This window comes from Sarcophilus harrisii, chromosome 6 (assembly GCF_902635505.1).
Source record: "Sarcophilus harrisii chromosome 6, mSarHar1.11, whole genome shotgun sequence".
In the NCBI taxonomy this organism is placed as follows: domain Eukaryota; kingdom Metazoa; phylum Chordata; class Mammalia; order Dasyuromorphia; family Dasyuridae; genus Sarcophilus; species Sarcophilus harrisii.
The window spans coordinates 196,211,727-196,229,735 of NC_045431.1; the positions used below are offsets into that span (position 1 = coordinate 196,211,727).

Below are 18,009 nucleotides of genomic sequence, written 5' to 3' on the forward strand. Positions count from 1 at the left end.
TTAAACCCTCTCCTCATACCCTATGGGAGGAAGAGGTTTGGGTAGAATCACAGGACCCTGAGTTCAAATCAGCTCTACCATTTAGCTGTGTGACCTTGGACAAATCCATCTACCCATTGGAGTGGGGAGAGGACGGAACTGCTTTGGAGTCACAAAACCCTGAATTCCTGATCCCACCATTCTGGAAAGTCATTTGGAACTATGTCCAAAGTCTATCAAACTGTGCTACCCTTTGATCCAGCAGTGTTACTACTGGGCTTATATCCCAAAGAGATCTTAAAGGAGGGAAAAGACATGTGCAAAATGTCTGTGGCAGCCTTCTTTGTAGTGGCCAGAAACTGGAAACTGAATGGATGCCCATCAGGTGGAGAATGGCTGAACAAGTTATGTTACATGAATGTTATGGAATATTGTTGTTCTGTAAGAAATGATAAACAGAAAGACCTGGAGAGACTTACATGAACTGATGCTGAGTGAAATGAGCAGAACCAGGAGATCATTGTACACACTAAGAAGAAGATTATATGATGGTCAATTCTGATAGACATGGCTCTTTTCAACAATGAGGTGATTCAGGCCAATTCCACTAGACTTGTGAAGGAGACAACCATCTGCACCTAGAGAGAGAACTGTGGGAACCGATATACATAGTATTTTCATTTATTTTATTGTTTGCTTGCTTTTTTTTCTCATTTTTTTTCTTTTTGATCTGATTTTTTTGTGTGTGTGCTACATGATAAATGTGGAAATGTGTTTAGAAAAATTGAACATGTTTAACCTATATTTAGTCTGTCTAGGGGACGGGGATGGGAAGAAAGGAGAAATAAAAATTTGAAACATAAGATTTTGCAAGGATGATTGTTGAAAACAATCTTTACATATATTTTGAAAATGAGGCTATTTAAAACAAAACAAAATAAAAATAAACTCAGAGCTGGAGTTCCTTTTAATCGTCTCTACTGCTTGAACAGATCCCTACTAAGTAGGGAAGGAGATCTTACAGCACTTTTTTTTTTTTTTGCTGAGGCAATTTGGGTAAGTGACTTGCCCAGGCTCACACAGTCAGGAAAATGTTAAATGTCTGAGACCAGATTAGAACTCAGATGGTCCTGACTTTAGAGCTCTATCCAGTGTGCCACCTAGCTGCCCCCAGCACTTTCCAAGAAATTGAAATTCTAATTGGATCCCATCTTATGCACCAAATCACTTATTGCTCTCCATTTTGTGCTGTTTCTTATTTCCGGCAAACTAAGAGGCACAAACCATTCCCTATTCCCTAAATGTGTTCATCACAAGGTTGAAAATAGGGCAAACCAGAATGTTCCAGCCATAGAATTCATTGTTCCAAATACAGCTTTCCTGTCCTCAAAAGTTCCAACTTCAACTTCTCTGTTAAACTTCTCTCTTCAAACCTCAATTTTCCTGTTCTGATCAAACAGTCATTCAGAAAGAAGCAACATCTGTTTTGCCCAAGATTATGTAAACAAGATGTGTTCCTCATTAATAACTATGAAGATGTCCTCAATGGTGTCCTTGGCAGCTGAGGGACTTTGGATCCCCATTTATTTGCAATTGCTAGCCTTGCTAATAAACTGACCATGCTCAGAACTTTGTTTTCTCAGTGTATCTTTAGCTCAGATTTCTCTTGTAACCCTATTATGTGGCAGGAACTGTACTAAATACTTTACAAATATCATTTGATTTGATCTTCATGACAATCCTAGGAAGTGCTATTATTAGCCCCATTTTCAATTGAGGGGAGTGGCAGATAGAGGTTAGTTAAGTGAGGTGTCCAGGGTCATAGATTTGAATCTGGTCCATCACTCCATCCACTGTACCATTTAGCTAGCTTCTAAGGTTTCTTCTAACTAAAGATCTTTAAGCTAAATTTTTTTGCCTATGCCATTTCATTTTGGACCAGCTTCTCCCCCAAACTATCTCCAGATCCCCTCTAAGGAATCTTTAATCTGTTTTCTACTGGGCTTTCCTTTAACAAACACATTTAAACCTTCTCATCTGGGGGCAGGGCAGGGGCAGAAAGTTAGCCTGGAATTATTTTTGCTTTGTCTCAGAACCAAATAATTTTTTTAATGCACAAATTTTTTTCAAAGGAAAGATTTAGGAACCCCCGACTTTACATACTTCTTATTCCCTGTGATTTTCTTCCTACCAATATCAACTAGATTGGAATAAGCCTTTGACCTAAGGATAGCTGTAGTCAAGACAGAGCAGACCAGTGACTGGAAAGTCAGAAGTTTAATTTCAGGGGAAGGAAAATGGGGTTTGCAAATGGAAGTTCTCCCCTTCTTCCCCTCCCCGCTCAAGAAGGAGGGCTTAACACACCAGAACAAAGGCAGGTCTGGATTATGATATAAACATTTTTAGGTCTTAAATTACTGTTCTCATGGGGTCCGTGGGAATAATATTGTCTCAAGATTTGAGGGTTGTTCTCATCCTGCAGGACACAGAATTAAGAGTTCTGTGATGGGAATAGAGGTGCAGTACCTCTCAGGGACAAGGAACAGGGATTGTGAATATGTGATGAATGGATCCGGGAAATAGAACTAAATCCCTCTGAACACTTAGTGATGTCCAAGTATGTCTCCCGAATCTTACATGTGCAAGGGCCGCTTTGCCAAAGGGTGATATCATCTTGAGGGCAAAGGATTATTGCTATTCAAAGCTCAGGACACAGCCTACATGCTCTGGGAAAGAAAAGAATCTCCAAAATATTATGACACTAGTGATTCTCTCAAAAGTCAACAAAGACTTCCAGGTCCAATTCCTAGTTCTCATCATTCTTCACTTCTCTAGCATCTCTCACTTGTCAATCCCTTTCTCAAAATTTTCTGACTCATTGATATTCCTTCATTCAATAATCAGTAATTCAATTAAAGCTTCTACATTGTGTAAAGTACAATGCAAAATTCTGATAATGCAAAGAAATAAAAAGTTCTCACCCTCAAGGAATTTATATCCTACTGGCTTCTATGACACTGTAACTTCTTGATTTTTATTTTTCTCTTCCCCTTTTGGGGTTCCTTTGCTTTCTTCCTCTTCCTATTCCCCTAATACATACTCCCTAAAATGTCTTTTGATAACCTCTTTTCTTTTCATAATCCCAGTGGGAATTTGTCCTTAGTCATCAGGTTTTCCTATTAACTTTTCTATTAAGATGACTTTCCAAATTGTTCCCACCACCTTGACTTCTAGTCCTGTATCTCCAATTGGCAACTGAACATTATATCATTTACTGTGAATTTGTGGATAAATGAAAATTTTATTAACCCACGTTCAATACATATGGATACAGTACAAAATCAATTTCTACTCTCAAAGAGGGCATTATAATTCTGATAGACATTTTATGTATTATTGATCTATGAAAGAGGTGGTGACCAGGGAATGCTATTTTGGTTTGAAAAATTGCTGGGATGATGAGTAAAGCTAGAGGGAGGTAGATTGACATCGGCACTTTTTTTTTTTGAGAAGTGATTATATTGATTTTATTATGGTTTTAATCCTAAAAGGAGAATAGGGACAGGAAAAATCCAGAACACAAACAGAAGTTTAATTAAATTAAAAGGAGTAGGGGTGTAGAAGGTATTTGTTGCATCAAAGCTGCTTGTGGGACTGGGAACTGGGAAGTAAAGTGAGGAAGTGATGGCTGTTACCATCTGATTACATCAAACCGATTACATCAAAGGCACTGGGATAATGATTAAATCTTCAAGCCAGGGAGTAAAAGACAAAAACAATGAGTTAGCCCCTAATGTTAGTTAACTCCTGTTTGGATTCATGGACTTTCATCCTGAGATTTCCCTTCAGGTTTTCCTTTCTAAACAAACTATATCTGAGAATTATATATGAGAATAATGGTTTGAGACATTCTCATTGTCAATTAAAAAAACCCCCAGCAACTTAGGAAATGCTGGACACCTGTATACATATTCTCCTGGTCCATTCTCCAACAGGACAGTATCTTCAGTAGGGTCCAACGGTAGTACCACTTAGGCTCACCTTGATCAAACATACTCCCCCTAAAGAGGAGATACACGTGTAACTCACATTCTGGTAGAAATGTCAACTGAGCAGCGAGGTAGCCCATGGATACCGCACCCATCCGGCAGTTAGAAATTCAAATCCAGCATCAGACACTTATTTACCTAGCTGATCGTGGGCAAGTCACTTAACCCCCGCTTGCCCCCGTCTCCTCATCCAGAAAAAGAACTGGAGGAAGGAAATATCTTTGCTAAAAAAATTCCAAATGGCATCAAAGTGTCAGGAATGACATTTAAAAAAATACATTACAAAAAAGGAAAAACTGGGAGGGGGCCGGTGAATTTCAAGAGGGTTGTTTTTTCTGGAAAATGAATGGATGCCCATCAATTGGAGAATGGTTGGGTAAATTGTGGTATATGAATGTTATGGAATATTATTATTCTGTGAGAAATGACCAGCAGGATGAATACAGAGAGGCTTGGAGAGACTGACATGAACTGATGCTGAGTGAAATGAGCAGAACCAAGAGATCATTATATACGTCAACAACGATGCTGTATGAAGATGTACTCTGATGGAAGTGGATTTCTTCGACAAAGAGACCTAATTCAGTTTCAGTTGATCAATGATGGACAGAAGCAGCTACACCCAAAGAAAAAACACTGAGAAATGAATGTAAACTGTTTGCATTTTTGTTTTTCTTCCGGGGTTATTTCTACCTTCTGAATCCAATTCTCCCTGTGCAACAAGAAAACTGTTCGGTTCTGCACACATACATTGTATCTAGGATATACTGCGACATATTTAACATGTATAGGACTGCTTGCCATCTAGGGGAGGGGGTGGAGGGAGGGAGGGGAAAAATCGGAACAAAAGTGAGCGCAAGGGATAATGGTGTAAAAAATTACCCAGGCATGGGTTCTGTCAATAAAAAGTTACTATTTAAAAAAAAAAAAAAAAAAAAAAAAGACTTGTTTTTTGTGCTTTGCTCGGACGTGACTCCAGAAAGGTGATGTCATGACTGAAGTGCACTGGACTGGAGTGGGGGAGGGCCGGGCAAGGTCACCCGCCTCACTTTCTCCTCCCGAGCCTTCCGGGTGCAGAGATCGGCTATAAATCAGTGCCACTAAAGCCAGACGGGATGCAGAATCCCGGGAACGTAGAGAATCTTCAGAGAGTTCCCTGAGGTTCAGAAAGGGCACCCAACTAGGAAAGCCCACCGGGTGGGAGCCGGGGGACAAAGCGGGGAAGGGCTGGCTCCTCGAGGTCACGGGCGTCGGCTGGGGAGCCCGGCCGGAGTAGGAGACCCGGAGGATGCTCTAAGGCAGGAGCGGCAAATCCCAGTTCGGATCACGTGCTTCCCTTTGGGGGCGGGGCCGCGCATCTGCTGGGTCGGACTCTCGTCGGCCGCCGTCGGGAGGCGGACCCGGAAGACGCTGAGGAGGTGACGGAGACGAGGAGACAGAAATCTTCCCGAGATGGAGTTTGACAGCGAGAGAGTGCGGCGGCAGCTGAGCAAGGTGCGGAGCCGAGGCAGGCCCCGGAGGCGGGCGCGGTCGGAGGGCCCGGAACGACGGCCGGGGCGGAGATGGGGCCCGGGGCTGAGGCCGGGGGCGGAGATCTTGGAGGGCGCGTGGGCTGTGGCTGGGGATCCCGGAGGGGCGTGGGGAGGGGGAACGGAGGCCCTTTTTACGTGCAGTTTTTAATGCTTAACGAACGCCTTCCAACATCGCTGTCACTTCCCGCTGACTCCCACGCCTGTGGGACTTAGCCTTGGAACGAAGTCAGGGAATCAGCCGCGTACACTGTGTGCCGGGCGGTCACCAAGCACTTAAGTACTGCTAAGTGCCACTCAGCACGCACTGAGTGAACTGAGCAATTAGCAGGAAATAGTGAAGGAAGGCAGGAGATTGGAGCGCTCTGATTAGGAAAGCCACGCCCCTCAGGCCACGCCCCCTCAGGCCACGCCCCCAGACATCCCCTGACTCTCAGGGAGCTCACAAACACCCATGTACAGAATAAATTGGAGATAATCAGCCTAGGGAAGGCGTTGCCTTGAGGGGTGTAGCGAGATAGAACTTTGGAGAAGTATTTGAAGAGGTTGGCGAGTTTCTTGTTTCAAGCATACTTCTCCAAAGTTCTGGCTCTCTACAGTGGGGGCTGGGGAAGGACTTGTGCACACGGGGGAGGGGGGGGGGCGAGGGAGGGAGGATATTAGCTGAGACTCGGAAGTCACTCACGGCGTCGCCCAGACGCAGGAGAGCTCGGGGAAATGCCCGGATGGAATGGCTTGGTTGAGGAAGGGAGAACATTTTGGAAGGGTCTGGGTTATTGAAGGTTTGAAACGTCAAAGAGGGATTCCATTGGAGTTTATTGGGGATGAGAACTGTGACCAATTACTAGAGAATTAAGGATGCACCAGTGCGGTGTCAGTGTCAGAAAAGAGATGTTAGGAAGGTAAAAGTGAAGGTGATGGTGAAGAACCAATGGAGAAGGACTCCAGTATTGTGAGTGTGACTGACCAAGAAGATAAAGTCCTCAACTGAAATTGGAAAAAGGAGGAATCAGGAAGGAAGGGAAGAAACAAGAATTAATTCGTTCTTAGTATGTAATGGGCACTGGGTTGAAATCTCTGGATAGAGATGTCAGCAGTAAGAAAGCCAGTTCTTATTCTCTAGGAAGCTAACAATCTAAAGGGGAAAATAACACACTAAAGGGAGCTAACAAAACAAGACAAAACAGGATGGGTGAAGATTGTTATCTAGGGAAGGAGCATGTTTTTAAAATTCAGAAGTCAAGAATTGGCCTGAAGGGGAATGAAGGCCCAAGAAGGAACTCATCAAAGAGGGATAATCCAGAAGGAATAGTTAACAAATGAGAGGAAAAAATTGGGAACCAAAATATTCTCCACAGGTTATAGAGTATTGAAATAAATATCAGGGTAAAATCCCAACATGGTTCAAAAAGATCAGTTTTCAAAACTATAATAGCGGGAGACCTCAATCTTGCACTCTCAGATTTAGATAAATCAAATCACAGAACAAATAAGAAAGAAATTAAAGAGGTAAATAGAATATTAGAAAGACTAGGTATGATAGATCTCTGGAGAAAACTGAATGGTGATAGAAAGGAGTATACTTTCTTCTCAGCAGCTCATGGAACCTACACAAAAATTGATCATATATTAGGACATAAAGACCTCAAAATTAAATGCAGGAAGGCAGAAATAGTAAAATGCTTTCTTTTCAGATCACAATGCATTAAAAACTACATTCAACAAAAAGTTAGGTGTAAATAAATCAAAAAGTAATTGGAAACTAAATAATCTCATCTTAAAGAATGATTGGGTGAAACAGCAAATTATAGGCACAATTAATAACTTCACTGAAGATAATGACAACGGTGAGACATCATACCAAAATTTGTGGGATGCAGCCAAAGCAGTAATAAGGGGAAACTTTATATCCTTAGAGGCTTACTTGAACAAAATAGAGAAAGAGAAGGTCAATGAATTGGGCTTGCAACTTTAAAAGCTAGAAAAAGACCAAATTAAAAACCCCCAATCAATTACTAAACTTGAAATTCTAAAATTAAGAGGAGAAATTAATAATATTGAAACTAAAAAAACTATTGAACTAATAAATAAAACTAAGAGTTGGTTTTATGAAAAAACCAATGAAATTGATAAACCTTTGGTAAATCTGATTAGAAAAAGGAGGGAGGAAAATGAAATTAGGAGTCTTAAAAATGAAAAGGGAGAACTTTCCACCAATGAAGAGGAAATTAGAGAAATAATAAGGAGTTATTTTGCTCAACTTTATGCCAATAAATTTGATAACCTAAGTGAAATGGATGACTACCTCCAAAAATACAGACTTCCCAGACTAACAGAGGAAGAAGTAAATTGCTTGAATAGTCCCATTTCAGAAAAAGAAATAGAACAGGCAATTAAACAACTCCCTAAGAAAAAATCCCCAGGACCAGATGGATTTACATGTGAATTTTACCAAACATTTAAAGAACAATTGGCCCCAATGCTATATAAATTATTTGATAAAATAGGGAATGAAGGAGTCCTACCAAATTCCTTCTATGACACAGACATGGTACTGATACCTAAACCAGGTAGGCTGAAAACAGAGAAAGAAAATTATAGACCAATCTCCCTAATGAATATTGATGCTAAAATCTTAAATAAGATATTAGCAAAAAGACTACAGAAAATCATCTCCAAGATAATACACTATGATCAAGTAGGATTTATACCAGGAATGCAGGGCTGGTTCAATATTAGGAAAACTATCAATATAATTGGCCATGTCAATAACCAAATTAACAAAAACCATATGATCATCTCAATAGATGCAGAAAAAGCATTTGATAAAATCCAACATCCATTCCTATTAAAAACACTTGAGAGTATAGGAATAAATGGACTTTTCCTTAAAATAATCAGCAGCATCTATTTAAAACCATCAGTAAGCATCATATGTAATGGAGACAAACTGCAACCATTCCCAATAAGATCTGGAGTGAAACAAGGTTGCCCACTATCACCGTTACTATTTAATATTGTATTAGAAACGCTAGCTATAGCAATAAGAGCTGAGAAAGAGATTAAAGGAATAAGAATCGGCAATGAGGAAGCCAAATTATCACTCTTTGCCGATGACATGATGGTATACTTAGAGAACCCCAGAGATTCTGCTAAAAAGTTATTAGAAATAATCCACAACTTTAGCAAAGTTGCTGGTTATAAAATAAACCCACATAAGTCATCAGCATTCTTATATATCACTAACAAAATCCAACAGTCAGAGTTACAAAGAGAAATTCCATTTAAAGTAACTACTGATAATATAAAATATTTAGGAATCTATCTGCCAAGGGAAAATCAGAAACTTTATGAGCAAAATTACAGACCACTTTTCACACAAATTAAGTCTGATCTAACCAATTGGAAAAATATTAAATGCTCTTGGATAGGGCGAGCAAATATAATAAAGATGACAATATTACCTAAACTAATCTATTTATTTAGCGCTATACCAATCAAAGTCCCAAAAAACTATTTTAATGACCTAGAAAAAATAACAACAAAGTTCATATGGAAAAACAAAAGGTCAAGAATTTCAAGGGAATTAATGAAAAAAAAATCAAATGATGGTGGCTTAGCTGTACCAGATCTAAAATTATATTATAGAGCAGCAGTTACCAAAACTATTTGGTATTGGCTAAGGAATAGATTAATTGATCAGTGGAATAGATTAGGTTCAAGGGATAAAACAGTCAACAAATATAGCAACCTAGTCTTTGACAAACCCAAAGATCCCAGCTTTTGGGAGTAGATAAAGATTAAATAGAGTGTGGATAATATATAAGGAAATTAACTGATGAGACCAAGAGAGCATGTAGAAATATTTGCCTTGGAAGGGGAAAGGCTTATGAAATTTGGTGCAGGGCAGAGAGTTGTGAGAACCCCTTCTGGTTGGCACAGGGCCAATGTGAAATATGTAATCATATATATAATTGGTTATAGGATGGAGTGGCAAGGAATATGTATATATATAATGGTGATAGGATGGAGTGGCAAGGAATTTGAGTGTGAAAAAACAGTGTAGAGTGGAATTGGTTCACCAAAGTTTTGAAATAGGGAAGGGATAGGAAGGTAGCAGGTGTATAAGCAATGGCCTGAAAAAGAATTGAGTGGTAGATGGATTTGGGATTTACATTTGAGGGAACCTCAATATGTATCTTGAAGTCCCACAGCATGAGGAGGAGTTGTGGTGGAAACACCAAGTTAGATTCTGAATTCATTGAAGAATAGAGAGGAATATCATGGGTGTGGGTAAATGAACCACCAGAATCTGGATTGGGTGTTAAATTTGGATAGCTTGAACCTCAAAGGAGAAGCTGCCGAGTGATAGCTGTAGAGGAAGAGTCTGGTAGCATCAGTGGAAAATAAGTATTATGACTCTCTGGCCTTGTAATGATTGAAAATGCAATATTGGAGATGGAGCTGTGTCTCAGTGGTTGTAGAAGATGGGAAGAGTGAAGAGAATGGAAGCAAACTAATTATAGCAAGCTAAGTATTCTAGGAGACAGGGGGAAGGAATGGGCATATCTAGAATAAACATTTGTGGGGAGGTAGAATCTAGGAGACTAGGAATGGGGAGGTGGAGTGAGAAATAAATTTGTACATGGCAGCTACGGGCTCAGAATCACTAGTTTGTGAAGGATATAAAGAGCAGAAAGTATGTCAACCGTTGAGGAAAGAGTCCAAACAGAGTATCAGTGGTTGGAATTAGGTCCCTCGAAAAAGGTAGCTGATTAATCTTCAGTCTGGATTTCATTTCATAGCAAGTGGTTATGTATTCCAGGAGGCCTGCCTCACAGCTGGGAGCAGTTTTTGGAAGAGTGACCCAGGTGAATCTGGTTAGGAACTAGGCTGAAGAAGGATTAGATGCTCTGATGGAACTCTGGTGGGGAGGGAGGAGAAAGACCTGGAGACGGGAAAGACCCAGAGACAAGGAGGCCAGACCTGAAGATAGGAGCTGAGAAATTGGTGATTGGGATCCATGGCTTTTTAAAGGCAGATTCTACTTCTTTGGCCAGATCCTATCAATTCTATATAATCCTGGTCCAGAAATCTATCTTCTTAACTCGTTTTTGGCTTTTTAAATCTGCCTTTTTTCTGTTGCTCCTATTTTTGATCTGTGTAAATTTTCTTCATAAATCAACTTATGGCCCTCGCCATCTCTGCTGAACCTCCTTGGGTCAGACCTCCTTGACACTGTCTCATGGTGTCTTTTCCCTTACCACTCCCCTATGCCAGGTGATGTCTCTCCTAACCCCACTCTTCCTTATGGTGCCTCTTTTTGCAACTCTACTCCTTACAGCTAACTAACTCATTTAGGGTGCTGAGTCCCTTTTAGGATTTGGCCTGCCTGCTAAAGGTGTGCCCCAATCTCATGGGGTATAATTGTGAGTTGGGTAATTGTGAGTTGCACTAAGGAACTTGCCTTTCCCATCATTCATTATTAAAATTCCCTTCTTGCTAACTATATTTACCATTCCTGGTGTCTATTATCTGCATTTTTTTGTCTGTAACGTCTTCTAAATAAACCTGTCTTTTGCCAAAGAGAATGTGAATTGTTGTGAATTCTTTACATGACCGGACCCCAACATTTGACACCAACCATCATCTGGGGCCTGAATAACAATAATTGATGCTGCATCGGCCACATGACCCGATGGCATCATCCTCTTGGAGAGTGAAGAGCAAACAGCAGGCAGTCTTGGGCAAGACTCTTTCAAAATTGCCCTGGCTGTTTAACTTGGTCTGGGTCATTGTTATCTGGTTTGACGAGTTTGGGGAGATGCTCTGTCATGTCTGAAATGTATGACTCAGGAAGATTGTATACTCTTCTGTTGCCCCTTTTTAGTACTCTTAAGCAAGAGTCTTATCTCTTGCTCTTCTGCTGCCCACTGTATAATCCCTCTGTTGGAGTGAGGGAGTATTGGACCCCAAAAGAATGTTAGGGTTACCTGCTGGTGTCTCTAATTGCCTCAAAAGAATTTGTATGCTTAGACCTTTTCTAAATCAAAAGGCAGAGATTTTATTACACTTCTAATGGAGAGCTACATCCATATGGGGTATTGGCAATTAACAATGGAAAAGGGTAGAGCTAAATTCTCTAATGGAACTTGCAGTTAACTGGGAGAAAATGCCATTAAGGCAGGCAAGTTCCTAAACCCCTAAAGAAGGAGTTTTGTGGTTACCATTGAGTGGTCAGCTAACTCTAAAAATAATTTAGGATCCTAATAGGCATTGGGGGAGGAGAACTACAATACTAGTAGGTCTTTTAAGCGAACTGTAACCAGAGGATTGACTTTGTAACTTGGCTTTTTCTGATGGGGTCTTCTTGTCCCACTGGGAACTAAAGGTCCATTTAAGGTCAAGATAATCCTGTCTGAGCTCCTCCCTGCTTGCCTCAGGGTGTGTAGTTTGGCTTCCGGATTGTGTACTGTAATTCTGACCCTCTCTCCTATTGATGTTGTTTGTATTTTTTTCTTGAAAAGGATCCTAATTGCAGGGAGATGATTTTTGAGTGAATTGGATTCAAGTGAGATAGGGCTGTGGAGGGTCATCTGCACTTTTCCCTACAGAGCCATCTGGGTCCAGTGGCCAGATAGAGATCAGGAAGATGAGAGATGGCCCTGGATGGGAGACCTTGGCCTTTTTAAGAAGCTAAGGTCATCAACTGGTCTCATTTTGACTGAGGCAACACCCATTCAGTGATTTAAGCTAGATAGCATTGGAGGAAAAGAATGGCCTTTTTTTAATAGCTTTTTATTTACAAGATATATGCATAGGTAATTTTTCAGCATTGGCAGTTGGAAATTCTTTTGTTCCAACTTCTTCCCTCCTTCCCCCCACCCCTTCCCCCAGATGGCAGGTTGACCAATACATGTTAAATATGTTAAAGTATAAGTTAAATACAATAAGTTGTATACAAATCCAAACAGTTATTTTGCTGTATAAAAAGAGTCGGACTTTGCAATAGTGTACAATTAGCCTGTGAAGGAAATAAAAAATGCAGGTGGACAAAAATAGAGGGATTGGGAATTCTATGTAATGGTTCATGGTCATCTCCCAGAGTTCTTTCCCTGGGTGTAGCTGGTTTAATTCATTACTACTCTATTGGAACTGATTTGGTTCATCTCACTGCTGAAGATGGCCACGTCCATCAGAATTGATCATCATCTAGTATTGTTGTTGAAGTAAATAATGATCTCCTGGTCCTGCTCATTTCATTCAGCATCAGTTCATGTAAGTCTCTCCAAGCCTCTCTGGAATCATCCTGCTGGTCATTTCTTTTTTTGGTCATTTCTTACAGAACAATAATATTCCGTAATATTCATATGCCACAATTTATTCAGCCATTCTCCAATTGATGGGCATCCACTCAATTTCCAGTTTCTGGCCACTACAAGGAGGGCTGCCACGAATATTCTTGCACATACAGGTCCCTTTCCCTTTTTTAAGATCTCTTTGGGATATAAGCCCAGTAGTAACACTGCTGGGTCTGTAATGCCAGAGAAACTGAGGCAGGAGAGAGATGAGAGAGTTTTTAATATTTTATTAATTGGAGAGTATAATTGACTGGACAGGACTCTCGTCTCAAATTATCCAGTCAGACAGAGATAAAGATATACTGGGACCAAGGAATCCATGTTGGTCCCAGGGCTGGAGGAAACTGTCATCTCAAAGAATCCAGTGTTCAGCATACAGCATCCAACCTCCAGCAATGAATAGGAGAAACCCAACTTCTTAAATACCTTTTCTCTAAACAAAGGAAGGGGTAAGAAGCACGGGAAAACTTCTGTCAGGATGGGGGGAGACCATAAATCCTAAAAACCCAGAGACAGGATGTCTGAATACACAGGAATAAAGATATCAGTGAAGTATCTTGGAATATTTTAGAGGGATAGTGTAAATTCTTGAGGACAGAAAAGAATCAAGAGGTCTACTCTCTTGTTTATCTTGCTAACAATGTATAATCTTAGAGTAAATGGTCCTCAGTCTTAATGGGCCAGAGGGGGGGGTTACAACTAAGGGGAATAGTTAGGGAGACTGAGATAAGGGAAACTCATACAGGGAAACAGGTAGAACAGTTCAAAAGAGACTGTGGCATAACAGGTCAAAAGATATGCACAGTTTGATAGCTTTTTGAGCATAATTCCAAATTGCTCTCCAGAATGGCTGGATGTATTCACAAGAATGGCTTCTTTTACCTAGTCAAAAAAATTAAAATCAATCAATTCTGGCTTAAACAGAAATGATTGCTATTTATCTTCACTTTGAGTCAGATAAGCAACTCCTTTCTCCTCCTAGGTTCAGCTCTCCCCCTTCATACTTAGTGCTTAGCTCCAAGGGTTTCCTGGGTGCTTCTTCCCTTCTTCATCAAATTCTTTTATCCTCCAGCTTCCTGACTCAAGTCCTACCGTCCCTATGTTTATTTGCTCCTATATGTCTATTTGCCCCTGTTTCAGATCCATTTGATTATTTTCACAGTGTAGCCCTTCTATTTTGGGGAGTGGGGGTGGGGGACACTTTCCTGGATACCTTGGGCAACAAGTATTAGTAGAGTCTTTTTACCTTCTCTTCTAGAAAGGAAATCATCTGGTACCTGAAGTATAGATGGCCAGTCTCTTGGCTGAGGCAGAAATATAAAACACTGCCCACTCTGTGCACTTGATAATGTTTTTAATTTTGAAAGCTAAATCTCATCTCCTATAAGAAATCTTCCATTGCTTATACCCCAAGGAGATACTAAAGAAGGGAAAGGGACTTGTATGTGCCAAAATGTTTGTGGCAGCCCTTTTTGTAGTGGCCAGAAACTGGAAAATGAATGGATGCCCATCAATTGGAGAATGGTTGGGTAAATTGTGGTATATGAATGTTATGGAATATTATTGTTCTATAAGAAATGACCAGCAGGATGAATACAGAGAGGCTTGGAGAGACTTACATGAACTGATGCTAAGTGAAATGAGCAGAACCAGGAGATCATTATATACTTCAACAATGATAGTGTATAAAGATGTATTCTGATGGAAGTGGATTTCTTTGACAAAGAGACCTAATTCAATTTCAATTGATCAATGATGGACAGAAGCAGCTACACCCAAAGAAAGAACACTGGGAAATGAATGTACTGTTTGCATTTTTGTTTTTCTTCCCAGGTTATTTTTACCTTCTGAATCCAGTTCTTCCTGTGCAACAAGAGAACTGTTTGGTTCTGCACACATATATTGTATCTAGGACATATTCAACATAGATAGGACTGCTTGCCATCTAGGAGAGGGGATGGAGGGAGAGAGGGGAAAAATCGGAACAGAAGTGAGTGCAAGGGATAATGTTGTAAAAAACTACCCTGGCGTGGGTTCTGTCAATAAAAAGTTATTATAAAAAAAGAAAAAAGAAAAAAAATCTTCCATAATTGGACAATATATATGTGCACATACATCCACATACCTTATTCCCTTATACATATATATGTATATACATATATGTATATGTATGTATAAGTATATACATATATATACTTAGGCCTTATATACAGCTTATTCCCCAACCCCTGCTATATATAAAATTCGTCCAATCTTGCTTTTGTATAGTTACTTTCATAAATTTATGATTTTGTTGTTTTGGTTATTTGCTGCAGCATATTTCAATCCATACATGCCTTTCTGTATTCAGTTCCTGGCTACATTCCTTCATGAATCCTTTAAATAGTATCCAACATTTTTGTAAACTCTTCTTTTTAACTCTTTAACTTTAACTTTTTAACTCTTCTACGTTTTTAACGTACATGTGACACTCAGTCTATGTCTGTTACCCTTTGCTCCTAGTTCATGATTGGTATGTACTGCCAAACTGAGCAAACATACATTTCTTGCATGATATCTTTTAGACCACTTTATATTTTATATATAAAGTCATAATTGCTAGTATTCTATACCCCATTTATAACTATCATCAATCTCTATTGCCTACTTTTGTCAACCCACAGTTTTGAGGTTTTTGAGATTAAAAGTGTTTAATGATTTGTAGCCATATAATGTTGCCAAAAGAACACTGGGAGTAGAAAAATGTTTTTTGCTAAAGAGTATATGGGAATTATTAAAAATACTGTAATTTTCAGATCATTTCAGCCCATTTTCTTCCTCCAGTTAAGATGTTGAAGTAACTCATTAGCAATCCAGCAATCCATATTGCCTATAAATACACCATTATGTATTGCTCTTCTGTTGTTTGCCCTTCCTTCTCTTAGAGGACTATTACATCAGGGATGTGATGACATGACACACAAGTGAGTTGGATTGAAGTGAGGGTGGGTTGTGTAAAGTCACTGGCCTCAGTTTCTCCTCCAGAGCCATCTGGATCCAGTGGCAAGATACAGATCAGGAAGACTGGGGATGGCCCTTGTTAAAGCCCAGACAATAGGCATTTTCATCTATTTAGTTTTTCTGTGTAGATTATTATATTAATCTGTTTTGAGTGGCTAGGAATTTTCATTAAGGAATTTTTATATTATTCTGGGTGAAAAAAAACTTTATGTTTTTAGTTATTTATGCATTTCATTTAAGCTTTTGTTCTGTACATCTACTTATTATATCAGAGTTGGTCTTTCTTACATTGTAATAATAATCTCCTAGACCTACATAGCATTTCACAGTTTATCCTTTCATATTTGTTATCTAATTTGATCTTTATCCTCTCCTTGCAAGGTAGATAAGTCAGAGATATTATCATTTTAACAAATAAGGAAAATGAACTTCAGTTGAGGAAAAAGAAAGTGGAATAAAAGGAAGAGGAGAGGAAGATAGAATTAAAAAAAAAGAAAATGTGTATATCAGAGAGAGTGGGTACTGCCTCTAAAAATTACCTCAGAAGCTACCCAGTACATAGGTACATAGGTATCATAGGATTCAACATGGCCAAATCTAAGTTCATTTTTCCCTCAACCCCAAACCCACCCTTACTGTATGTATAGAACATCCAGCTAGCCAAGTGTCTTGCTTCTGTATGCTTAGTAAATTTTAGTTGAGTTTAATAGTCTTGGTTATGATTTCTCTCTGACTTGGAGCTGTATTTTTTTCTTTCTTTTCAGTACAAATTCAGGGATCTAACAATGGAAGAATTAATGAAAGTAAATATGTTCTATCCAGATTTTAGATTCTCCATGGACACTTATGGTAAGAACCATAACCCTTTTTTGTGCATTACTAAATGTTGGCTTTAGATACTTTTGAACTTAATATAATTTTTCCCTCTCTTTTACCATCTGATTTTCAGTTTAACTTTTTGTGTTCTGTGGTTTCTAAGGAAACGATAACATAATTCATGTTATTAGTCTTGCTTGTTTGCTGACATTTTAGTGAATTTTTAAGAATGAGTTTGTGAATAAATGTTCAGATCACAATTTCTATCTTTCTCTCTTATTGCCTAACCCCTTGCTTCTTAAACTAGTTTGTGATCCCATATATAGTCTTGTAGTGGATTGTGGGGGTCATGGAATTATAATTTATTATCAATAAATGTTTGATTTGTATACCTTTTTTACATACCTATATATCCAGAGTCATGTAAAAATTTCTGGGGCAAAAAGGGGTCACGAGCAGAAAAAATTTAAGAGACTTTGGGCCCTAACTCTTCTGAATCTGTTCTCTTTGCTCTCATCACTATCATCCCTCCATCCTTCCCTGTTCAACTAGTCTCTCACTGCCATTTTGAGTTCATTTCCTTCTCTATAGTCTTGACCATACAGTAAGGTATTTTAGTAATGTACCGTGCCATTTGCTTGGCTGCATCCTAAAGGTTTGGGTATGTTGTCTCATTATTGTCATTCTCTTGGATGAAATTATTGGTAGTTTCTATGATTTGTTGTTTGACCTACTCATTCTTTAGAATTAGATTACTTGATTTTCAACGTTAGAATATCTTTCCCTGACTCTTTATTAAATGTAATTTTTATTACATTGTGATCTAAAAAGGAAGCATTTACTATTTTTGCCTTTCTGCATTTGCCTTGTCAGTTTTTGTGTAGGGCCATTTGCTTGGAATGTATGCACTTCTGCCATATCCAGGCCTCCTTCTGAAACTTTCAAGGCTCAGCTTAGCTGTCAACTGTTCCATAAAATCCTCTCTAGTCTCCCTGAAAGTTTTTTCTCTCTAATTATATTTGTTATAGCACTTTAATTAGAATCTGCTGCTTTAATTAATTAGCCTGACCTTTTATCATGTTTATCTTATTCTCTTATTAGAGTGTAAGCTCCTTTAGGTTAGGAATGAAGATTTTTTTTTTCCTTTTTATATCTCCAGTGCTTAGCATAGTTCCTTGCACATATCAAGTATTTAATAAATATTTGTTGCATGGAATTATATAAATTTATCTGAATACTTGTTTGTGGGAATACGAAAAAGATAACTGGTTCAAA

The 18,009-nt window shown here is 39.1% G+C and overlaps 1 protein-coding gene across 3 annotated transcripts in view; it reads left to right on the forward strand.

Annotated features, from left to right (window-relative positions):
- Window positions 1-5,389: 5,389 nt before the first annotated feature.
- Window positions 5,390-18,009, forward strand: part of UEVLD (UEV and lactate/malate dehyrogenase domains) — a 62,812-nt gene continuing 50,192 nt past the window's right edge. For 2 of the 3 annotated variants that reach the window (XM_031943470.1, XM_031943471.1), the window contains exons 1-2: window positions 5,390-5,522; window positions 16,683-16,767. In XM_031943470.1, the coding sequence (XP_031799330.1) occupies window positions 5,481-5,522; window positions 16,683-16,767 (127 nt within the window). In that variant the 5' untranslated portion in view covers window positions 5,390-5,480. Of the gene's footprint in view, window positions 5,523-16,682; window positions 16,768-18,009 lie in introns of those variants that run through there. The other variant, XM_031943473.1, reaches the window with a different exon arrangement.